The following is a 21,688-nucleotide window of genomic DNA, read 5'->3' as shown; positions in this document are numbered from 1 at the left end:
AACAATTTAAAAACTAAATTCTCAATTAATAATTTTTACCATAATCTTATAGAAATTTTAGATATTTATGAATATTTAAAATAGATATTTAAATTAAATTTTGTGATATAACATTTATATATTTCTTAATTGATGTTATATACTAATAAATACTATAGCTTTGCCTTTAGACTCAGTTAACTTAGGGTACGTCACGAAAACTAGTTCGTGCATATAGGATAAGTCACCAATGTCAGAACATTTTTATATACACTTTACTTTTGAAAGTAGCATAAAAATCAGATATTGTTGATATATAACTGGAAAAATTGTTTGTATCAGCATGTTTACGCCATTGTTTACAAGGGAGTGTAACTGTGACGTCAGGAAAGTGAGTGACGTAGCTGTGACGTCAGAGATGTGAATGGCGAAGAAGTGGCCATTTTCCCCCACCACCATTCAGTGAGAATTAGGCTAGTGACGAGTGAACACCTAATGGTCGTCGTCTCGTTGATATGTGATTTCGTATTTTTAAGGGGGATTTATCTATTGCTGCTGTCGAGACGACAGTTCATTCATTGCTGTATTAGGAGGTAGGTTATATAAATGTTTTTGATGATATTGGTAACATTTTTAAATATTTAATGGCCGAGGGGGTCTTGTGTAAAAAGCAATATGGTGTAGAGAGTATACTTGTGTACTTGTCAGCAGAGGTGCGTCCAAAATGGAACACGTCCCATAGCTATACAATCAAGTATGAAATGAATGATGTGATTTTCTTTTAGAGTCTGTTAGGGCAAAGCCTTGTTGAAAGGGTACAGTTACCTAATAGACTAGGTAAAATGTAACTTGTACCCTACATGAGATCTCATCTCGACGGTACACATTAAAAGGATTAGGTCTCATCTCGACGGTACATATGAAAAGGATTAGGTTAGGCTAGTCCTTTGTTAACCTACATAGTAGTTCAATAACATTTTAAAACCTCCACTGGCTTTATATAGGCCTGTCTAGGCTAGTTTTTTCATTTTACCTAAGGTAGCCTGTTTTGATCAGGCAGGACTATAGGGTATTCTTAAGGTACGGTCAGTTTTTTCAAACCCCTAGGTAGGCTATATTACCCTTTAGTGTATTTTATATTTTGTTTTTATATCTTGAGCCAAACATTACCGTAAATTAAACTGTTTATGGTAGTTTTGATTGGGACGAATGTGCCATTCCCTTCCGTTTGAAATGCAACGTTGATTTGTTACAAATGCATTGTGTAACGTTATTGAAGATAATCGAATTAAGATACAAAAGAAATGTGATGCAATTAAATCTAAACTAGGATGCCATTTACAACTTGACCTGAGGACCCTCCGACCTTGGCGTCTCCTCAGCTTGACCTAGATGGTCAGACTTTTGTTACATATTATCTGTCAGTCTTATCTACATCAAAATGTCACTACATTCCTTTGCAGAATATCACTAATGACTGTTAATATGCTTGACAAGACTCCAACATAAGGTTTGAATCTGCCTTGTTCAGCCGGTAGCCTATTTAAAGTTAGTTTTAGCCTGCATATTTAACAAGGTCAGATGCTGTATTGTAATCAACAAAAGCCATCAGGAAATATTTCCAAATTCGATATGTGCACTGCTGCATATTGTATCTTAATACAAATATTTGAGGTGTGCAGTTCCAGTTGTTTCAAAATGAGCTTGTTCATTTAGGTTAGAAGCCTAAGTAGTGTGTGTGTTTTTTCCCCCAGCCTATTGAAAATCAGAATGGTTTTTTCGTGACCAATATGAGTGCAATGTCCTTGTTGCCTTATTCAGTCAGGTTAGGTTCCTTTGGTATCTTTGCTATGAATTCAAGCCTAGTTGTCATTCAACAGGCTTTGTTTGTTAGGCTATTCCATATTCTGCAAAACAGTCTAGTTGGTATACAAGGTATCGTTTTAGTTTCAGTTAGAATCATCTCTGCAGTGAATCCATTATAGCCATGTGCCTTCCATCTCCTGGGTTCTACATTAAAGGAATATTGTATAATTGGTTTGGTCACAAAAAAATTTGATGGACCATTCCTCATAGCAACTGTTGTAATTATGGAAAAGGTACACAGAGGGTAGTCTGAAAGACTATATATATCACTTGAGGTCACTTAAAGCACACTGGCTCATGTAAACAAAAGAGGTCAGTCTCTCTCCTGAATTCTGCCAGTATCTTGGTAACAAAACAATTATGATAATTTTGTATTATGAGGAAAAGGTTTAAAATGACCGAGAAGGCCATCAGTCTTATTATGTAATGTTTATCTTATTGATCCAATACCATGAAACACAGCACACAGTGGCAGAGAAAAACATAGATCTGCACGGGTATACTCAGTATAGCCTATTGTGACAGAACTTCGTCTTTCATTACATTCATCAGCTGTTATAAATTCAGTACCCACATAATTTCTCAAGGCCCTAAGCTTCGCAGTTTTGTATGTAATAGTTTTCATATTTTTAGTATGTATTATTAACAGTAAACTGTACACTGTAACTATGAACTGCACCATTATATGCCTGGCAGTGCTGTTACTTGTTCTGATGCAATTAGTACAAGACAAAACTACAGTAACCTTGAATTGGCAAGTAAGGTAAGGAGTGTGTACAGTAATGATAAAGGTACATTGCAGTAAATAAATAAACCAGTAGCATACATTAAATGTGTACTGTGTACATAGTTGGTATGTAAGTTGTTGTATCATTAGGTACTTGCCAACAAAGTAGCTAAGCTTTGTTTACATATTAAGTATTCAGTGTGTCCCTTTAGCCAAAAGAGGTTTTTTTTAGCTCTTATAACTAATAGCTTGCAACATATTATGACCAGTGACTTTTAGTATATTGTAAACCATTTTCCTTAATGAGTAAATCTTTAGAAATGTAGCCTATGTTCACCAAGATTATTGGTAGGATGCATAAATTATGGGCTTTGTGTGGTAATAGCCTATGTGGGGCCATGTTGTTTAAGAGAGCTTTTGTATCTCCTAATGTGCTGACCTCCTTATTGTCTGCAGTTAAGGCAGTTGCTGTTTTACCAGTGAGGGATTGTTTTTCTAACCTTTGTGTGGCTCTGTCAGTGATATTCTTATGTGTTGTCGGGTAGATGATTAATGTAGTGTCATAAAAAATTATCTTCGGTGTTGGTTCATAAAAAATTATCTTCAGTGTTAGTTTCATAAAAAATTATCTTCGGTGTTAGTTTCATAAATTTTCTTCAGTTGAATGAGACCCACGTTTGACAGACGTCTCATCAGTTCTGCGTGATTAGGTGATATTTTACAAAATTCATAAGCTCATAGAAATGAATGGAGAGTTTCTTTTAATACTGGAGTTGTCTGTAGATTTAATAACAGGTTTTTGATATGTTATGGTGTTATTTTGACAGATTTGGTCTTCATTCCTGTGAGAAATGTTTGATTAATTAAAACAACAATAGGTTTATTTTTATTTAGCAATTATAGGTCGAACTTTTATAAGAATTTGTATTCTCAAGTACTGCATTAGGTTATTTATGCAGTGGTGACTTGTTGCTTTAACCTCAGCTATACAATGTGGCCCCCTTATGGGAAGGCTGTCACCTTTAATGTCTGCTCCTTAGGAATTTGTTTGGTACGGTAGATATTTTGCAGAGCATCAGCTTTCCTGTTTATTTTAGAGAGCCATTGTGTCAAACTACTTAGCGCCAGAGGTATTTCAAAGCTTTGGAACATACTTTTCGGCATTGTAATGGATTTTGTTGATTTTATGGTTGAAAGAAGTGAGGGGTTAATGCCACTTTTAAAGTGCTGTGCCCCATTGCCTTGAAATACATATTTCACCCCCACCTATAAACTAATTTTTTTATTAATGTAGATATGCCATGAAAAATGGTAGTATGATAATTGACATTTTATCACATGTGGACTATTTTCCCAGTGGTATATTTGAGCAAAGGCAGTTTTTGTTCTCCATACCCACATGGCCACTAGTGAGAGAGGCTTGCCCTTCCTAAGGATAAGAATTTAAAATTAGTGTCATGATGTTGCTTGAAGCTCAGCACTGAAAAAAATGTATGAGTACATGTTGCCTTGTTGCATACTAGGCCTAGTTGAAGTTCCAGTCAGATTTGTATCAAAGGTCGATCATCATATAAAGATGTGTCTGAAGGGAGATAGGCATGGTCCCTGTCGGTCTGTCAGTGTCTGTTATGCTAACCTTGTCATCGCAACTCTCTGTACCATACTAGGACAGATTTCAGTCCAACTTGCAGTTTATCTTTGCAAGAACTACAATTTTGTTTTCTTCTACATATAAGTTTACCTGCTAGTAGAGAAAAATTAAGTCCGTTAGGGAGCACATGTTGCTTGAGGAATATTCCCAGTAAGCTTGATCATTGTTACTCCTTGCAATAGTCTTCACTTCATATATGTGCAGGCATTTAATTCTTATGAAGCTTGCTTAGCAAGTTAATGGCATTGTATATTTGTTCTTTATTTGTAAGTTCTCATATTGTACAGTGTAATTGTTCTGTAGATCTTTCCAAACAAAGCTACTTCATGTTTCCTGTTACTCATCCTTAGGTGATTCATTGTCAACTGATCCATTATCATTCAAACCCAGTGCTTCCTTCCTTTCTTCAGTTCAGAGAGTGGTCAATTGTTAAATCTCTGAAGATGGGTTGGGCTCTTGTAAAAAAGAATGTAATAATAAAGTTGAAAGAGCACTGCAGTAATTTATTGGATGTGGGTTGAATAGGAAAGATCCTGAGTATTTTAAATGTCTCCCCTCATACTGTTTCTGTGTTTTCAACAGTTGCTGTAGCTTATGTAATTAAACCTTGCCTAAGAGAAGGACAAATAAGTAAAGATAACTAATTTTTAAGTCAAATACATACTTCCATACAAACTCTTTGTGTACTAATAAAAAAAAATTGAAGGAATACTGTAGTTCATAATACCTTGACGGTACTGTTGTATTAAACTTATAGCTCTTCCTACTCTTAGCATTGTTATCAATAAAGCTGTCAGACCATTCCACAGTTTTCCAGTGAAAGGAATAAAAAATTATTACTGTGTAGTATGACAAACATGACATCTCAAGATGTAGATATTTTAACACATTTTGATTTAAATAGAAAGTAATTAAATGAGCTTGAACTGTTAATTTTGAAATTGCATTAATTACCCTTGGAGTTCCCCTTCAGTAAGTTATAAAAGTGATCATGTCAGCCATGCGATAATCAGTATTAGATTCTTCAGCGAATAATTATATAAATGATCATGTTGTGTTGCTTTCAATGTTGTAATTGTACAATAAGAGAACTAGTCTTAGAGCTTAATGCATAGCACATTATGCAACCCTGGTCTGGTTTGAATAATATAATAGAATTGCTTTAAGTTCTAGGCAGATATGATTGCAAGGGAATTGTGATGTCAAGCTTCCAAAAATCCCTTCTATTGTGTTTTCTTTTCAGTCAGGTTACACTTAGAAAAGGATTCTTTGTCAGAAATATTAACTGAATGAAGATAGTGCAGTGGCTTTTGCTACCTGAAACTAGAATTCTTATCATGGTACAGGTATCTACAGCAGATTGTTAAGTCACTCAAATTTTTATGCCTGAAACAAAGTCAGATTGAGGTGCCTGCAGTTGATTAGTCAAGTTGCTGAAATTTTTTCTTGGTTATCTTGTGCATCAATGTAATTTATAAATTATTTACAGTTGCTAATGATATTCACAAATCATGAAAAGATGTAGTATGCAGTCATTATTGAGGGTAGTGCTATTACAGTATTAGCTAAGGATTTATACAATTGGTATTTGAAATTTTTTCTAAGGTATTTAGTATCTTCCCCTTTATGAAGGTTAGCATTGTTGGGTATAGAGCATACAGTAGCCCTTTAGCTTCAAAGATTCATTGGTGGTCTAGCCTTCAGACAAGTACTGAAAACACTGTAGTATGGCCTACACTTTCCCAAGCTTGCTTGAGAAAGGGGAATATTGTTCTTTTGCGAGAGCTGCAAGTTTCAGTGAAAATAAGGTTGGGACACTTTCCATGTCCACTAGGTTTTTGACAGAATGTTTTTATCGTGTAATACTGTGTTACAGAATTCATTTAGTGTGTTAATATTACATAGGGTAATTTACCCAAATGCCTCTTTCTTTTTAGATTAGGCAAAATATGGGAGGGCTAAATGGCCAATTGTAGAAATTTTACATGCCAAGTGATGAATTTTGTTGAATATATTCTTAGTTATTCCATTTGACATATCTATCCTAGCGGTTATGCCACAGTAAGGAACAAAGAACAGACTGTGCAGGTTTTGGTTAACATAATTGATTTCATGTAATTTTAGTGTTTACTGGTTTCATGGGACATTGCGTTTTGTCATCATTATACAGTAATACTCTTTCTAAATACAATATTTGAGTCTTACAATCATTTTGAAACTGTGGGTTAACAAATGAATGTCTAATGTAGTTGAGAATCCAGATAGATTAGGCAAGGGACTCCAAAGTATTAATTGAAAAGGCAGGAAAGAATATGAAAAGTTAAATCAGAAGGGATAGGGCATTGTTAGAATTACATAAAAAGGGGCTTTGATGAAATATGTCAGTACTTCTGTTACCAAGATACCATTGGGTTTAAAATTACTGCTTGTCTGCTGTTGGGTACTTAGCAACACACTGCCAACCTCTCACCACTCACTCTATGCACTATCATCTTTCTGAAACTCAAAAACATGTCTTATTTTGATTATGATTATGATCTACATGTTGAGAATGTGTGCACATTAACAATGATGTTCTTATAAGATTTGAAAAAAGTCATTCTTATGATTAAATCTCCAAAGAACATTGTGAGGTAAGGGTACCAAGATGTTGAAGGATAAGGTAGGTTTATTATTGCTAATGTTCACACATTTTCAATGTGTAGACCATGTTAGATAAGAAGTGATTTTGGGTTTCAGAGAATTGATAATGAAAGAAATTTTTGTGTTGAATAGTTGTGAGGTTAGAAGAAAGCCCAAATGAGGTGAATGGCGACAGAGGCAGAAACAGTGTTGCTGAGTATCCAGTAGTGGACAAGCAGTAATTGTTAACCTTCAATCTTGGGAACAGGTTTTTGAAATTGTAATGCGGTATAGAATTTACCTGGATATTCTTGAAGTGTATAGTGTACTGTACATACTCAAATGTTAAAGTTTTCAAAGGATATTGTGGTATATTTCCAAGCATTAAAGTATACTTGTTTGTCACAGAAATTACCGGAATTGTTTAAAAGATTCTAATAACAAAAAGTTTGGTCTTGAAAATTTTTTTTTTTTTGTATAGTCTGGCCTTGAAATTACCTCTCATATTTTTTTTTTTTTTTGTATAGCTATGTTATGTGCTTCTCAATTGCGTTATCTTCTCACATTGTTTTTGTTTTTCTTTCCAGGTTGTGTGGACCCATAATGAGAAGAGGTTAACTTCTTTATTCCAGTTAGAGAAGTTTGCTACACCAGAATTAAATACTTTATTAACATTTGTGCATCACATTGTGGGTTCTGTGTTGAGAATTTCAGGCACAATATCAAAAGGCTAGAAAATAGTCTTTGTACCTTAATAGGTCAGAGATCAAAGAGAAATTGAAAGGAACATATTTTAGTTAGTGTCGGTCTCCTATACCATAGACTGTGGCTGCGTACGGGTATGAAGAAGTTCGGGTGAGGGTGGCAGGCGAAAATCATGGCCATGAGGTCAGGGGTGGCCTGACCCACGCCTCTGGAGCCCTGCCCCCTACACCAACCATGGGCCAGGGGGCCAGCCATCCTCATCCTATAGTTCAAGAACATCGTCAACCACACTGGGCCATGGACACCTCATCTGAACCCACACACAGCCCACATCAAGTTCGGCAGAGGGTTCAGCATCAACAGCAACAACGGGAGATGCGAGAGCAACTGGAGAGAGAACAAGAGAATCAGCTTCTTCAGCAAGAAGGGATTGTGGATGCTGGATGCTGCGGGTCAGAAGCTGCTGCTTCTTGCAGCTGTGGTGGTGGTTTAACCTCAACTGCAGCCATATATGGAACAGCAGCAAGTCCTGACCCTGCTACTCACCATCCTGTTGTGGTGACACCACCACGAAGTCTCCCTCATCACCATCATCACCACCACCACCATCATCGACATCAGCTACAGCAGGCTGAAGCGGCAACTCTTCCAACAGCTGCTGGTTCAGCGAGTGGACCCAGTTGTGCGTCATCAGGTGCTTGTAGTAGTAGTAGTAATAATGGTTGTGGCCACTGGTGTTCTTCTTGCCGCGTTCGAGTACAAGTAGAAGTAGAATGTGTAAATGGAATAGAAGCTCGGCCATCGCCACCTCGGGGAGGCCGTTTACGCACTTTAACTTTCCCCAAGAGACATCGTCACAAGACCAAAACACCCACCAGAGATCTTCCTGCTCAACCTAAGAAGAAGAAAACTCCATGGACTTTCAGATTAAATTGTCGCTTGAGGCCTTCCAAGTCTGAACCCGAGCCTGAAGCTAGCACAAGCGTTGGGTGTGGTGCATGCATGTGTCCAAGTCTACGAAGGCCAGAGCCTGAGCTGCACACGCATCACCACCACCACCACCACGTTCCACATCATCACCACTTGCATCATCGTCATCCATCTGGACAAGATTCCCCTTCGATAGCTTCTGTGGGGTCTGGAACAGCTTCTAGTCCTGGTGGAGCAGTTGCTTTGAGGGCTCCAGTCATTGACCTTTCTAGATTTAATCCAGATGCTTATCCTATTGAAGACTGGGATGAACAAGCACGCCAGGAAAGAGCACGAGAAATGGCAGAGGGTGTAGAACCACCTCCAGGCTTCGGCTCAAGTCATACATTGACACCAGCACATCATGCTCTGACTCACCTTCAGTTGCAACATCAACATCAATTACAACTTCAGCAAGCCGGAGCAGTGACACCGCTACCTTTGCCCTACAATTCTGTCCTTGATTTGCAGTTGCTGTTAGAAAGATCTCTACGCCTTGGACTTGGAGGTCCTCGATCAGTAGCTGCGTCAATTTCAGAGGAAACTTTGCTACAGCAAGTAGGACGGCTTGCAGGTGATGGTTCATTACTCCAGCGAACAGTTCACACACAGGTTGATTATATTCACTGCCTTGTACCAGATCTGCTCAGAATCACGAACTGTGCTTTCTACTGGGGTAAAATGGACCGGTATGAGGCAGAGCGACTCCTTGACAACCGACCTGAAGGCACATTTTTACTAAGGGATTCGGCACAAGAAGAGTATTTGTTTTCGGTGTCTTTTAGGAGATATGGGAGATCCCTACATGCTCGAATTGAACAGTGGAATCACAAGTTTAGTTTTGATTCTCACGATCCAGGAGTATTTGCTTCAGATACTGTGTGTGGTCTTATCGAACATTATAAGGATCCGTCTTGTTGTATGTTCTTTGAACCTATGTTAACAAACCCCTTGGCACGTACATTCCCCTTCCCTCTGCAACATTTATGTCGAGCTGTTATCTGTTCCACCACCACATATGATGGCATCAACAGCCTCCTTCTTCCAAAGTCACTTAACAACTACCTCAAGGAATATCATTACAAACAGCGTGTGAGGGTACGTAGATTAGACCACTAGGGAAGCGCTCAAGGGGATAATAGGCGAGAGCACAACAATATCTCTGAATGGAGTTATCCCGGGCCAGGATGGGCTTACCCAACAGTTTATTTCTTGGATTGTTAAGTAAACTGTGAGGTACAGACTTTCCATCCTTCGGCTAGGATTATGAAGAAACGTGGTGCCCCACTTTCAGGGATTTTCACATTTAAGAGATTCTCTGCGCCTTTCTCCTTGAGCAATCGTACGGTAGCTAATACTCTCACTCCAGATGCCTTCCTTGGGGCTCTACTGGTGCTGCGCCCTTTCCCGGTCCTTTCACAGCATCAGTCAACATCTTTGCCGTTATGGTGAAGGTTGTTGCTATTCATATTATGATTGGTGCCCATTGTTAAATGCAGCTTGTTTATATTGTCAGTTGTGTAGTCTTTTTGCTGTGATTTTGAGGGCAATGGAAACCTTGTGTCATGATAGAATGTCATCAACAATAAGCTGTAGAACATCTTGCTACATGTGTTATTGTACCTGCTTTTAATGCCTTATTTAAGTCACAATGGGAAAGTTTTAAAGTTGTGTACAGAGGATCGTAAGGAAAACTGACATAATTCCCGTAAGGTATCGCAGAAACCAAGTTTTTTTTTTTTTCTCCAAGTACATTTTGACATTTCAAAAAAGGGCAGTCAGAATATAGCATATCAGTCAGAATATAAAAGTATATATACAGTACATACATATATAAAAGTATATTTACTGCATATGGTGAGTTATACACTCAGACTTCTCAGATGAGTCATTTTTTGGATGTGATATTCCTGTGTCTATCATTACGCTTAAGCTTCTTCCTTGTGAAGGGCAAGAGAGAGTGAATGAACGTGTAATAGTGTGTGTGTTTGTGTGTGTGTGTGTCCCTGTGCTTGGTAATGTAGATGGTAGTAAAACATTCTTCCAGCTCTGTTAATGTGGTGTTGAAAGTCACCATCAGAGGACAATGGAAGTTTGCCAAAGATTATTCCCCTCCCCCCTTCTCTCTCCTCCAGGAGTTGGACCTCCTCCCCATTCCCTTTTCTGTCACCTACTGTGGTAGTTAGTAATATTTCTGTAGGTGGTCAGAAGTCATAGAACAAATGCTGGATTTCGTTGCTATTGTCATGCCATTGTTTTGAGAGATGCGTATTATAAGAGTGCTTGTTTTGTGTGCCAGTTAATGAGGGCAACGAATAAGTATGCTTCAGGTCAGTTGTTTGTGGGTAAAGTAAATGATCGATATATGTTTTATGATTTATGAAAAAAAAATATATTTTTGCTTTTTCAAGTAAGTAATTTTTACTAAGTTTTTTAACACCATGAGGAATAGTGATGATATTCTGTAACAGGGTTTGTCTTTTGTTGATTTATGTAACCCTAGTACAAAAGCCTCCTTGATCTTATTTGAATGTCAGGAGTAGGTTTATGACTGAATTCAATACCTCAAGTTCAGAGTTAAAATGTGATTCAGGAGGTCACTTTTCTTTTAAACTATGTACTGTGTTGATGACAGTACTGTACAGCAGGTTTTTTCTTTTTTATTATGTAGTAAGCACTTTCTCAGAATTGTTAAGTAGATTTTGGTATGAGCACCATGTCATTTGTAACTTGTTTAAATTACTGTACTGTATATTCTGTATGATTATTGCTGGTAGTGAGGTAACATTCAATAATTTGCAGCTGTTAAAATGTACTGCGTTATAAAGCTCATTGATTTTGAGGCTCTGTTGAACAGTTGCAATTCAGTATTTTGGATCCGGTTAGCCAACAAGACCTAACTTCTTATCAATGAAATGAATGGAAGCCTTTTAGAAGACCTTTTTCGGATTCCTCAGTGTTATGGTAGGCAAATTTAATTAGCCTTCAAGATTATTTGTTGCAGTTGTCGTCCTAGATTTGGTTAAAGAAAATTTGTAAAAAATAAAAAGATTTATTTTTTTACTTTGGTTATTAGCATGAGTAAATCTGCTAAATGTCACAAATGTGTGTGTTTTGTTTTAGAAGGTTAAATACCAATACAGGTATGCTATTTTTATATATCATGCTGGTTTGTTCATTTCTCTGGTGTTCATAAGGGACTTTTAGTTTTGTACGCTGCCATTTCTAGCACAAATACAGTTTGCTGGAATAACTTGACTGCAACTTGGTGGTAATGCCTCTTCCCCAGCTTTGTCTTTCCAATATAGGAAACCAGTCTCTCTCTCTCTCTCTCTCTCTCTCTCTCTCTCTCTCTCTCTCTCTCTCTCTCTCTCTCTGAAAATCATCAGTGTTACTGTAAGGCTTATACAGACTGGTAATACAGTTATACAGTTAACACGAGTAGAGTTGTTAAATTTCCTTTCATGCTGGTTATTCCTTTCACCATGTGGGTTGAGATTAATCATAACTAACTTCCATTTGTGTCAATTCATCAAAAATTCATCCCCTTTTATTAATTTGAAAGTCTTTTGTATATAAAATATCATGCTTGGTCTTTTACAATTTTGGTGCCTGTCTTGATCACCAATTCAAAAGAGCCTGTTAGATTCAGTTTTCTTTCCCAGGTGAGTTAGAATTTTGCCTTTTTGTATAATAATTGTATGGCTTCATTGCAGGCAGATTGTCATTTGGATTATTTAAGAATCATAATATTAAAAAGCAGACTTTTGACAGATAACGAAAATATCTTTTATTAAAGTTACTACACCTGCTAACCTGTGTAGCTTTTAAGTTTAGTACAATATGAATAGAACTAAAGATTCAACTAAATTCCTCATAGCCTGATACAGCAGGTATTTTATTGAGTTCAATCATAAAAGCTTTATTCCCCGTGTAATTGAAGTACAGTACAGTATTGCATATACAGGAGTGAACGTCAGTACAGTACAGTATTGTATTATGTATGTTAGTGTGCCTGTGGTTTTTGGATGTATATATGTTGAGAATATAATGGTTGGCTATAGATACATTTTTGTATCTCTTTGTAAATACTATGAATATTAATAAGTCTAGTTGGTATGTCCATTAGCAGCAACATACCACTTGTAGAACTAAGTTTATTCCTCTGGTAGGACAGCCTCGTGTCAAGGTATTGAGAAGGTAGCACGGCCAGTTGGGTGCTGTTTTAAGCCACTGTCCAATCCATATTGCCTTTGATGCAATGAAAACATCAAGAGTTAGTTTGTAAATGTATGCAAAGAATCAAAAGTAGGACATAAACTAAGTATATTGCTGTCCTGTTTCATTTTGGTGCCACTTAACATAACCGAAAGGCAGTGGCTCCATCTTGCTTGAAACCTTTTTGTCATTTATACCTTTCATCTTTGCTTTTATCTCGATATTTGAACTCTTGGTGAGTTTCTGCCGCATCAAGCACTGGACATGTTGTGGCTTATGAGGCTAAATGTTAGGCCTGGTGAGACACGAGCCATGATTATCTTAGTAAAACCACAATTATTTATGAGATTCTGTAGCATCATGAAGAGTTGAAATTTGTGAGATGTAGACAAATAGCAGTGTATAGACCCTCAGCAATAACGTCTCAGCTAAGGGCTTCATAGACGAGCAAGAGGAAGAATTAATTCATTTTAATCCTCTGAGTTAGGGACTACCTTAGATTTTATGTTGACAAGAGGTTTTCTACTTAAAGTACAGGTTGCTATGTGAACGGGTTACATAGGGTAATGTAATAGCTTGAGAGACTGAAGAGGAGGCAACTGCATCCTCTGTTTTTGAGGCAATTACAATCTTTTGTCAGTTTTGCTGTTAATTTTTTTTTCTCTTAGCTATCAGACAGGAGAGGAATATTGCAAATCATGTCGCCTCCAGAAGGGCAGGATAGCCAGAAATTTTCCACTCCATTTACGCTGTGAAGTGTCCCGTGTACTTGTCACTTGGACTGTCATTTGTCCTGCCTCAAGATTAGTTGTAACCCTGTTGTAAAAGAATCTGGAGAGTATCATATATATATATATATATATATATATATATATATATATATATATATATATATATATATATATATATATATATATATATATATATATAGTCAGTCAGAAGTAAGAGTAAATCTTCATATACATTTATTTCAACTTTGATTGACACCGTTTTTTGTTTTGTACTTGAGATTAATGTAATACTCTCAGTTTTGGGAGTTAGGAATTGAAAGGTTTCCTAGCACCTTTTGTGTATATGTTAAGTAATTTATTTTATCATGATTGGTGGTAAAAATTCAGTGGAAATATGGTTCAGTTGAATGAGTTCGAGTCATGGCTCAGAAATACTCTCTTTTTATGCCAAATGGTCGTATGATCGGTGTTAGAAGATTACTGTAAAGGGGATGAGAAAAGTTTTTGTTGTTATTTTATATTTGTATAAACCTTGCTATGTTCCCTTAACTCACCTTTGTAAGGGGAGTCCAGTTAATAAATATCTTTGGTATCTTTGTGTGTTTTCTTTCTTTTCCATAGTATTTTGGTTAGTTTTAAAATTTACCGTATATTATTATGAAAGTGTTACAGTTTGAACTGTATTCTCTTGGAAAGGATATTGGACCTGATGTTTTGTAGTTATCAGTTTAAGGTGCAGCTGCATGTTTTATAATTCAAGCATTGCATTTCATATTAAACAGGATCAGAACATATACTTTCAGGTTTACTTTTTGGGTATAACCTGCTGATCAACTTCATCATTAAAATATTTAGTGGCAAAAAATGTCTGTGAATCGGGTGAGTGTTATATAAAATGTTTTACTTTATGGCAATGAGTCGGTGCAGATAACTGTCATGTGTACCTGCCTGTACATTGAGTTTAATTTTCGGGAATAGGTTCTGTCGCAGAGGTTGTCTTTTCCTAGTATTACAATCTAATTAAAGCTCATGAGTGACTGACAGTTGGTACAGCCATACCTTGTCCCTTTAATCCAGTGTTTGGTTGGGTAGTGTGAACCACAGTTTGGTTTTACTTGTACAATACTTGAAGAGTAATAAGGTGGTGCAATTTGCAGCATATAGTGAGAATTATATAATATTCTTGGGTAACTTGCAGAAAGACCATGTTCTAGTGGGTCTTCACAGGAAGGTGCCCACGTGCAAAATAAAAAATAACATGGCAATAACAACTACCAATATAAAGTACAAAAGGTTATAAAATTTTTATAAAATATTGGAAGGAAAATTGTGGTCAAGTTTACCCTAGAAGCAGGGACTACAGCCCAGACTCCGAAGACCATGAAAAGCATTAGTGAATGACAACCATTGCCCACCTGAGGTCATGCAATAAATCTGTGCTGATTAAGAGCCATTTTCCTAGATAAGACGATAAGCCAAGAAAGCAGCTTTCTTATTTTACGCCAAGACTCGTTGGGCTATTACTTGTAAGTTCATCGAGAGGTAGAAAGCAGCGTTAAGTTGGAGAGGAACAGGATACCAGAGAGATATTGTAATCATTTATATCCTGTACTGCAGCTGTTGAATATATGTTTGTTTAAAAATCACTTATGTTTCCTCGTCCTTATACATAGAATAACTCTGTTTTGGCTTTATCTGAATGCACGCACACATATTATATGTATGTATGTGTATATATATATATATATATATATATATATATATATATATATACATACATATATATGAATGATAGAATTTGTGTAACCAGTGGCACAGGAAGTAAAGCGTGTATTATCGCAGCAAAGGCCACAGGAAACAAGGATAACAGAGTTAGGTCATCCTTTGTCTGATACATAATCTAGCAAACTAGTACAATAGAAGGACGAAATTAACCATTTTCAAAAATGGCGGTTACTCAACATTAGATGAACCATGACAAAGAGGTACCTATACAGTTCACTGCATGGGTCAACAGATATAAATTTGAGTAAATTCTCAAGAATCTGTAGCACGTCTTCCCTAAATTTGAGTTTATTTCAGGAATCTGTAGCATGTCTTCCCCCAACTTTAAGTAAGGTGGGAACCACTAGAGTCTAGACTATGTTAAATTTAGTCTCATCGATACTATCGAGAAGCCTTTTATCTTGATTCATTTAGGAAAATGCCGAAATTGCAGTTATGGTAAGTTCTTTGGGAGCTTTGAAAGCATCGCGTGCTGATTCTACTTTGTGTTTAAGCATAAGACGGATAACCCGGATTTTCCATGAAAATGGCTTAAAGCGGTATGGAACTAGATAGGTGGTCCGTGGAAATAATGTTTTGACTGTCAATAAAATTGTACATACTTGAAACAGTTGTACCTCTTATTGGTAAAACATTTATTCTTTTTAAAAGTATATGCAAAACGGTATCAAATCATAAGAAATAATGCAGGAACTCGATTCAGACAGGAGTTTGTTTACAACCAGTGTCAAGTGAAATAGTCTTCTACGGAGCCATTGCTTGAAATCGTAGTTTTTCGAATACTCCTGTTTGTCTTAAGTCCTTTTTAACAATGGTCTTGATCAAAGAATATTCGGTGCATTGTTTACGAGTAATTGCTGACATATTTTGGAAAAATTTTATAAGTTAACGACTTTTTTCCCGTCCATGGTAGTTGCTTCCTCGAGGTGTGGAAGCAAAATGCGGATTTTATATTTAAAGACCTGAATACTTTACCCAATATTATACCAGGCCCATTATCTCTGAACACTGAGATGAGGTCGTTTAGAAAAAAAAATAATATAACTAGAATTTTCTTGGTTTTTGTTTCATGGCGTCCATAACCTACTGCCATTGTAAAGACACTTCCTCATTCCTCAAAAAGTTATAATCGAGGCCTTTTTCTTTCTAGTGTAAAGAGTTAACAATGGTGGTGATATATAAACCTAAAGGTTTAACAAAGTTCAATTTCGGACGGTGGCAATACAGATGTAGATTGAAACGGTCAGCCTACCATCGCCGCATTTATACCACCATTAAAGATTATAGTGTTTGCAATTGCAGATAATCAGAGAAGTCTTAGAAGCAATTATGTGTGAAGAGCTTCGCCAAATGCTATTGCTTAATTGACAACATAGTGATTATGATTTACTATCTACTTTTGCATCCGGATATTTCGCAGTTTTTCACAAGGATCTGCAAAACCCGTGAGGTTGCCTGCGCATAAACAGCCACTAGGTAGACAAGACTGGCCAAGGTGAGTCATCTTATCTTGAACTTTAAAAGTCGGCTAATTAAGTAAAAGTAGACTAATTAAACTAATCATATAAACTGAGAGAATGCGAACAGAAGGCAAATGATTGATGGTTAGTGTACGATACCCTAATGGTGGGAGGGAAGAAAAGTGTCACGTCAGGAAGCCTTTTTATATAGAGAGAGATCGCTAGGCTATGGCGCCTAACTAGATTTGACGGTAGGAGACTTAAATAGGCCTATAGCTATTTAATAAAGAGTTAATAAAATTAATAATATTTTTGAACGGACATGGAGGCCGGATATAGAATAAAACAACACACTCCGGGGCCATGTAAATTAACATATTTTATAATAGGGTTGTAAGAGAGTATTAAAAAATGAAATATTTGCACGTACGAAGAATTTTCTCAGAATAATTTTTTTGGAAGAGAATGGAGGTTATCAGTTATATAAACAAATTTTCGCGGTAAAGTCGTTAGTAGAATTTACGTAAGTTGCCTTGGCTTTTAAATATTTGACCAACAGGTTTAATCTGCCATCGTCTTGACAACAGTGAATTACGATAGCAAAGAAAAAGACCGTAAGATCATGTGATGGAAATTCGGAATCGAATTCCTTTTCTGTTTTTCTCTAAGGTTGCTCAGGTAGTGCATAGTCCAAACTGGATGATTTTAACTTTCCATAGTACGTAGGATCTCATAAAATTTTTATTATTATTATTATTATTATTATTATTATTATTATTATTATTATTATTACAATATTTTAGAAAAATGTGATTCTTAACATATCTTTCCCATCAGTATATACTGTACGTGCATCCGTTCATTCACACATATATACTGTATATGTGTGTGTGTATATATATATATATATATATATATATATATATATATATATATATATATATATATATATATATATATATATATATATATATATATATATATATATATCGAATCATGTTTTTCAGTAATATAATGAGATTCCTCAATTGATTACGCAAGAGAAAGATAACGCAAGCAATAAAAAATGTCCTTAAGCTATTGGGTGCAGGTTATATCAGCCAAATATTTGTCGGATGAGGTATCAATGAATGGCTCTGAACCAAAGTAAGGTTTCAACATAAGTAAAGATTGAGGCAGGATTGATTAATTGGTTTTTACAGGCTGGCGTTACAACGCCTATGGTAATCGAAGCTGGACTGGGATTGGAATATTAGGAGAAATTTTCAGCCAGAGGTGAAAGGTAAACTTTTGCACCATAATTAGGCTTAAGCCAAGGGTACAACTAAGGGTTTTATTATTTTCACATTTAATTTTTTTATATTTTGTTTTTCTAAAGAAAACTAAAGTAATTGATGGTGTTAGGGTATAATGCAAGGCATGTTTTCATTGCCAAAAACTCGTGAATTTGATCAACCTTGGCCCAAAAGTGTCATGAAGATGATGGAAAACACTTCACTCATGCTTCAGGAGGGATCTAGACTTATTCCCGATTTGGTTAACCTTTCAGTCATTATGCTTTTAGTTTCATTGCTGAATCCTGTTATTAAAGAACGCTTTCAAGTGAACTCAGTTGCAGCTAGGAAAAATAGTTATTTCATGCAATGAGTCATCATTGTAAAGACATTGAAATTTTTCCGGTGTATGTTTGTTGATTAACTGAGTGCCTGTGTGGTGAAACAGGCTTGTCTGAGTCACCCACAAACTATAAGGTTTATTTGTTTATATTTTGCATTGCTCGTGATCATAGTCATGCGAAGCCAAAAGTATCAGTTAATAGAGAGGAAAAAAAGGAGTCAGCTTTCGTCCTAAGGTGTTTGCCGGTATAGGGTTTAAGTCCATCGGTCTCTAATAGGAAAAAAATGCATTTTTTCAAAATAAAATCAGTGAAATTTGCAAGTTTCGTTTACGCTAAAGCGGCTTATATATGCAGTATACGTGTGTAAATTTTTTCAGCTTCATTATAATAATGCTCAAACGCATTTACAAAGTTTTCTTAAGCATGGAAGAACTGTAGTGGCCTTCTTTTAGGCCAAAACACCAGTGGATATGCTATGTTTTTCATGGAGCAGAAAGATTTCCATTATAGAAGGTGCTCATTTCATTTCTGTCTTATCGTACTCTCTCTCTCTCTCTCTCTCTCTCTCTCTCTCTCTCTCTCTCTCACACACACACATATATGTACACACATGTATATATATATATATATATATATATATATATATATATATATATATATATATATATATATATTATAGTGCTCTTTAACAGCTTATTGAAACATGTAAACAAGGTTTTGATACGCAGTGAACTCTACGCAGAAGACAACGGTCTACCTCTGTCTTAATTTATTTCAGTCCAACAGTAGCATGGCCATCTTTTCTAACTTGTTTTTATCGCCTTGTAAAATCTTATGTGACGCCGAGATACCTAAGCACCGGCGCAGATAATAGGCGATCTCCTGTTTACAAAAAATAAAGCGTAAGTGCCCGAGTGATAAATTATGCCTCGTTTGATTTTAGAGGCAAGAGATAAGCTAAGCGTTGGTACCATGTCGTCTTAACCTGAAGTTGGCGGGAGCCAGGGAGGACGTTTTGTGAGCTGGGGTTTTCCTTAAGGGTCGTTTTTTGTCGCTTTCTACGTTTCTGAACAATGTTATTGCCTTGTTCTGTTAATACGACATTTCATCGAGATCCTGTAGTAAGACGGTCGCGTCTATGATGTTTAATAGGGTTCAGTTAGGCGTATATCACGAATGTCACTTAGCTATGATTTAACAATTTTTAATTTATTCTCATCTTTTGGTTTGAGTTCTGAATTCACATCTGGCTTTGTTACATCGCTCACAGATGCTCTTGCAAAGTCGTCTGTGAGTATTATAAAGCCTTTCTTTAAAAGAGGAGGGAAAATCTAGATCAGTTATCATGAATAAGGTTGTATTTTGACCTAAGGTCAGACAAATTCCACGGAGATTAGGCTTATACTATGAAGTTAGAACTGAAATCTTAATTTTTCCACGATTTTCTGAAAGTGAGACTGACACACAAATAAACAATATATATATATATATATATATATATATATATATATATATATATATATGTATATATATATATATATATATATATATATATATATATATATATATATATATAAATGTCTTTAAATGTCATTACTGTCAGTACAATATGAAGATAAAAGGCCCATCAAACACTATTTGAACGTTGCAACCATATATTTCAGGCACTTCCTTCTGTGCCCCTGCTCACTTGTAAAATATAGATAGATGAAATGTTACAAGAGTATATATATGCCACACCTACATATGCTTTGTATATATACCCTTGTAACATTTCATCTGTCCATATTTTACCAGTGAACAGGGTCACAGAAGGAAGTGCTCAAAATATATGGTTGCAAATGTTCCAATAGTGTTTTGTATATATATTATATATATATATATATATATATATATATATATATATATATATATATAATGAATAAAGTTATTGTAAGAATGGGTAAATGTGTAAAGCTGAAGAAATAGATGAAATGAAGGCATGAGACGATAAACATGTAAAATAGAACATATGAAATAACATGCGTAAAAATTAATATGTGAATAGGAATTGGTGTAAAACTGAGTAGGCCTACATATAAGGAATGATTAATGTGAATAAAACTGGAATATTAAGAGATACAGTAACGTAATTAGAATGATATATTGTTATATGAGTAAAATAATTTAACAGAGAAATTATTGGCTATTTGAATGGAAAAAACGAGTCTAGGAGAAAACATGATTAGATGAGTGAATAACTTGAGTAAATGGATGAAAACAAATGACCATAAGAATGTATGAATATAGAAGACTGAATATTGAATAGCCTGAGTGAAAATGTAACTAAACAAGTGAATAAATTGATACATGAATTACAAAAGGCCAGAGCAAACAGTAAATAGGGACTGGTGATGGAAGGAAGCCATAGATGAAGTAGATGACAATGTGTTGAAAGGACGAAGAGGGAGTCTGTTGAATGTGCCAGATGTGACAGCATTTGACACATCCCATTTGTGAGCTGCCCTTGGAGTAAATTCAAAGGATTTAACGTCAGTGAAGTGACAGTGTTGGCCTAGTTCTCGGTATATAAGAATGGAATGGCAGTTAAGGGAATTTTTTTTTTTTTTGTATTTTTATGGATGATTCAACAACTGGCAAATCATTCTTCGTTGGTCAGTAATTATATTATACTACAAGAACCAGTGAATCAGTAGTACTGTCTTAGCCTTAAAGCTAGGTTCTCACGAGACATCACAAAAGTCAGCTGGTTCAGAACTTTAAAATCTTCAACCTCCAAACTGTTCAGTTATTCACATTCTAACTGCAGTGTTTATATTGTTGGATATGGCATGGTTGGTTGGGTGTTGCATTGACCTAATGTTTGCATATGTGACCGTGATTGAATCTTTGTCATCAGCAGAAGATATAAATGAAGATAATAACATTCCTGTGGTTGGTCCTGTTACTGGTTGACCTTACATCCATTGCAATAACAATACTCATGAATAAGTAAAGTATGGGGGCTGTCATTGATGTCGTCACAAAACTTTCTTAAAAAAGGATAAACAGATATAAACTAGACCTAGGATTTGAAATTGAAATAGTGAGTTTTTTTAAGCCATCGTTAAATTTTCATCCACAGATCTGCAAACTGTTTGTTCTGTTATATTCTATATGGCAACTTTCAACACAATTCTGGTAATTCAGCTGACATTATCACCTTTGAATTTACTGAGAGTCTTCAAATGAAGGTTGGATGGGTAACGTAATGGCCATATATCTGTCAAAAATATAATAAAAAATATGCAGTTAATGTTCCAGTCTTTAAACTTGACCAAAGTCAGTAAAATATTTGCCTTTAAATTCCATTCTCTA

General features: G+C 35.8%; 3 protein-coding genes across 4 annotated transcripts in view; all 3 read left to right on the top strand.

The window, feature by feature from the left end:
• The first annotated feature begins 436 nt into the window (after positions 1–436).
• Positions 437–12,511, top strand: LOC136845877 (uncharacterized). The gene is made up of 2 exons (XM_067116312.1): positions 437–572; positions 7,433–12,511. Exon 2 carries the CDS (start codon positions 7,785–7,787, stop codon positions 9,636–9,638), a length of 1,854 nt encoding a protein of 617 aa, XP_066972413.1. The 5' UTR covers positions 437–572; positions 7,433–7,784; the 3' UTR covers positions 9,639–12,511.
• The window catches only part of LOC136845524 (aggrecan core protein-like), a 27,542-nt gene continuing 15,639 nt past the window's right edge, over positions 9,786–21,688 (top strand). Inside the window, exon 1 of the mRNA XM_067115704.1 lies at positions 9,786–9,967. Coding sequence (XP_066971805.1) covers positions 9,786–9,967 — 182 coding nt within the window. The remainder of the gene's footprint in view (positions 9,968–21,688) is intronic.
• Positions 16,404–21,688, top strand: part of LOC136845875 (solute carrier organic anion transporter family member 74D-like) — a 194,341-nt gene continuing 189,056 nt past the window's right edge. Inside the window, exon 1 of one of the 2 annotated variants that reach the window (XM_067116307.1) lies at positions 16,404–16,748. The gene's annotated coding sequence lies outside the window, so the exon portion shown is untranslated. The remainder of the gene's footprint in view (positions 16,749–21,688) is intronic. The other variant, XM_067116303.1, reaches the window with a different exon arrangement.

Source organism: Macrobrachium rosenbergii, chromosome 14, assembly GCF_040412425.1.
Source record: "Macrobrachium rosenbergii isolate ZJJX-2024 chromosome 14, ASM4041242v1, whole genome shotgun sequence".
In the NCBI taxonomy this organism is placed as follows: Eukaryota; Metazoa; Arthropoda; class Malacostraca; order Decapoda; family Palaemonidae; genus Macrobrachium; species Macrobrachium rosenbergii.
This window is presented reverse-complemented; position numbering and strand designations above follow the sequence as displayed.

Excerpts from the sequence above, each read along its gene's own strand:
- LOC136845877 (XM_067116312.1), top strand. The coding sequence starts at position 7,785 with ATGGGCCAGGGGGCCAGCCATCCTCATCCTATAGTTCAAGAACATCGT.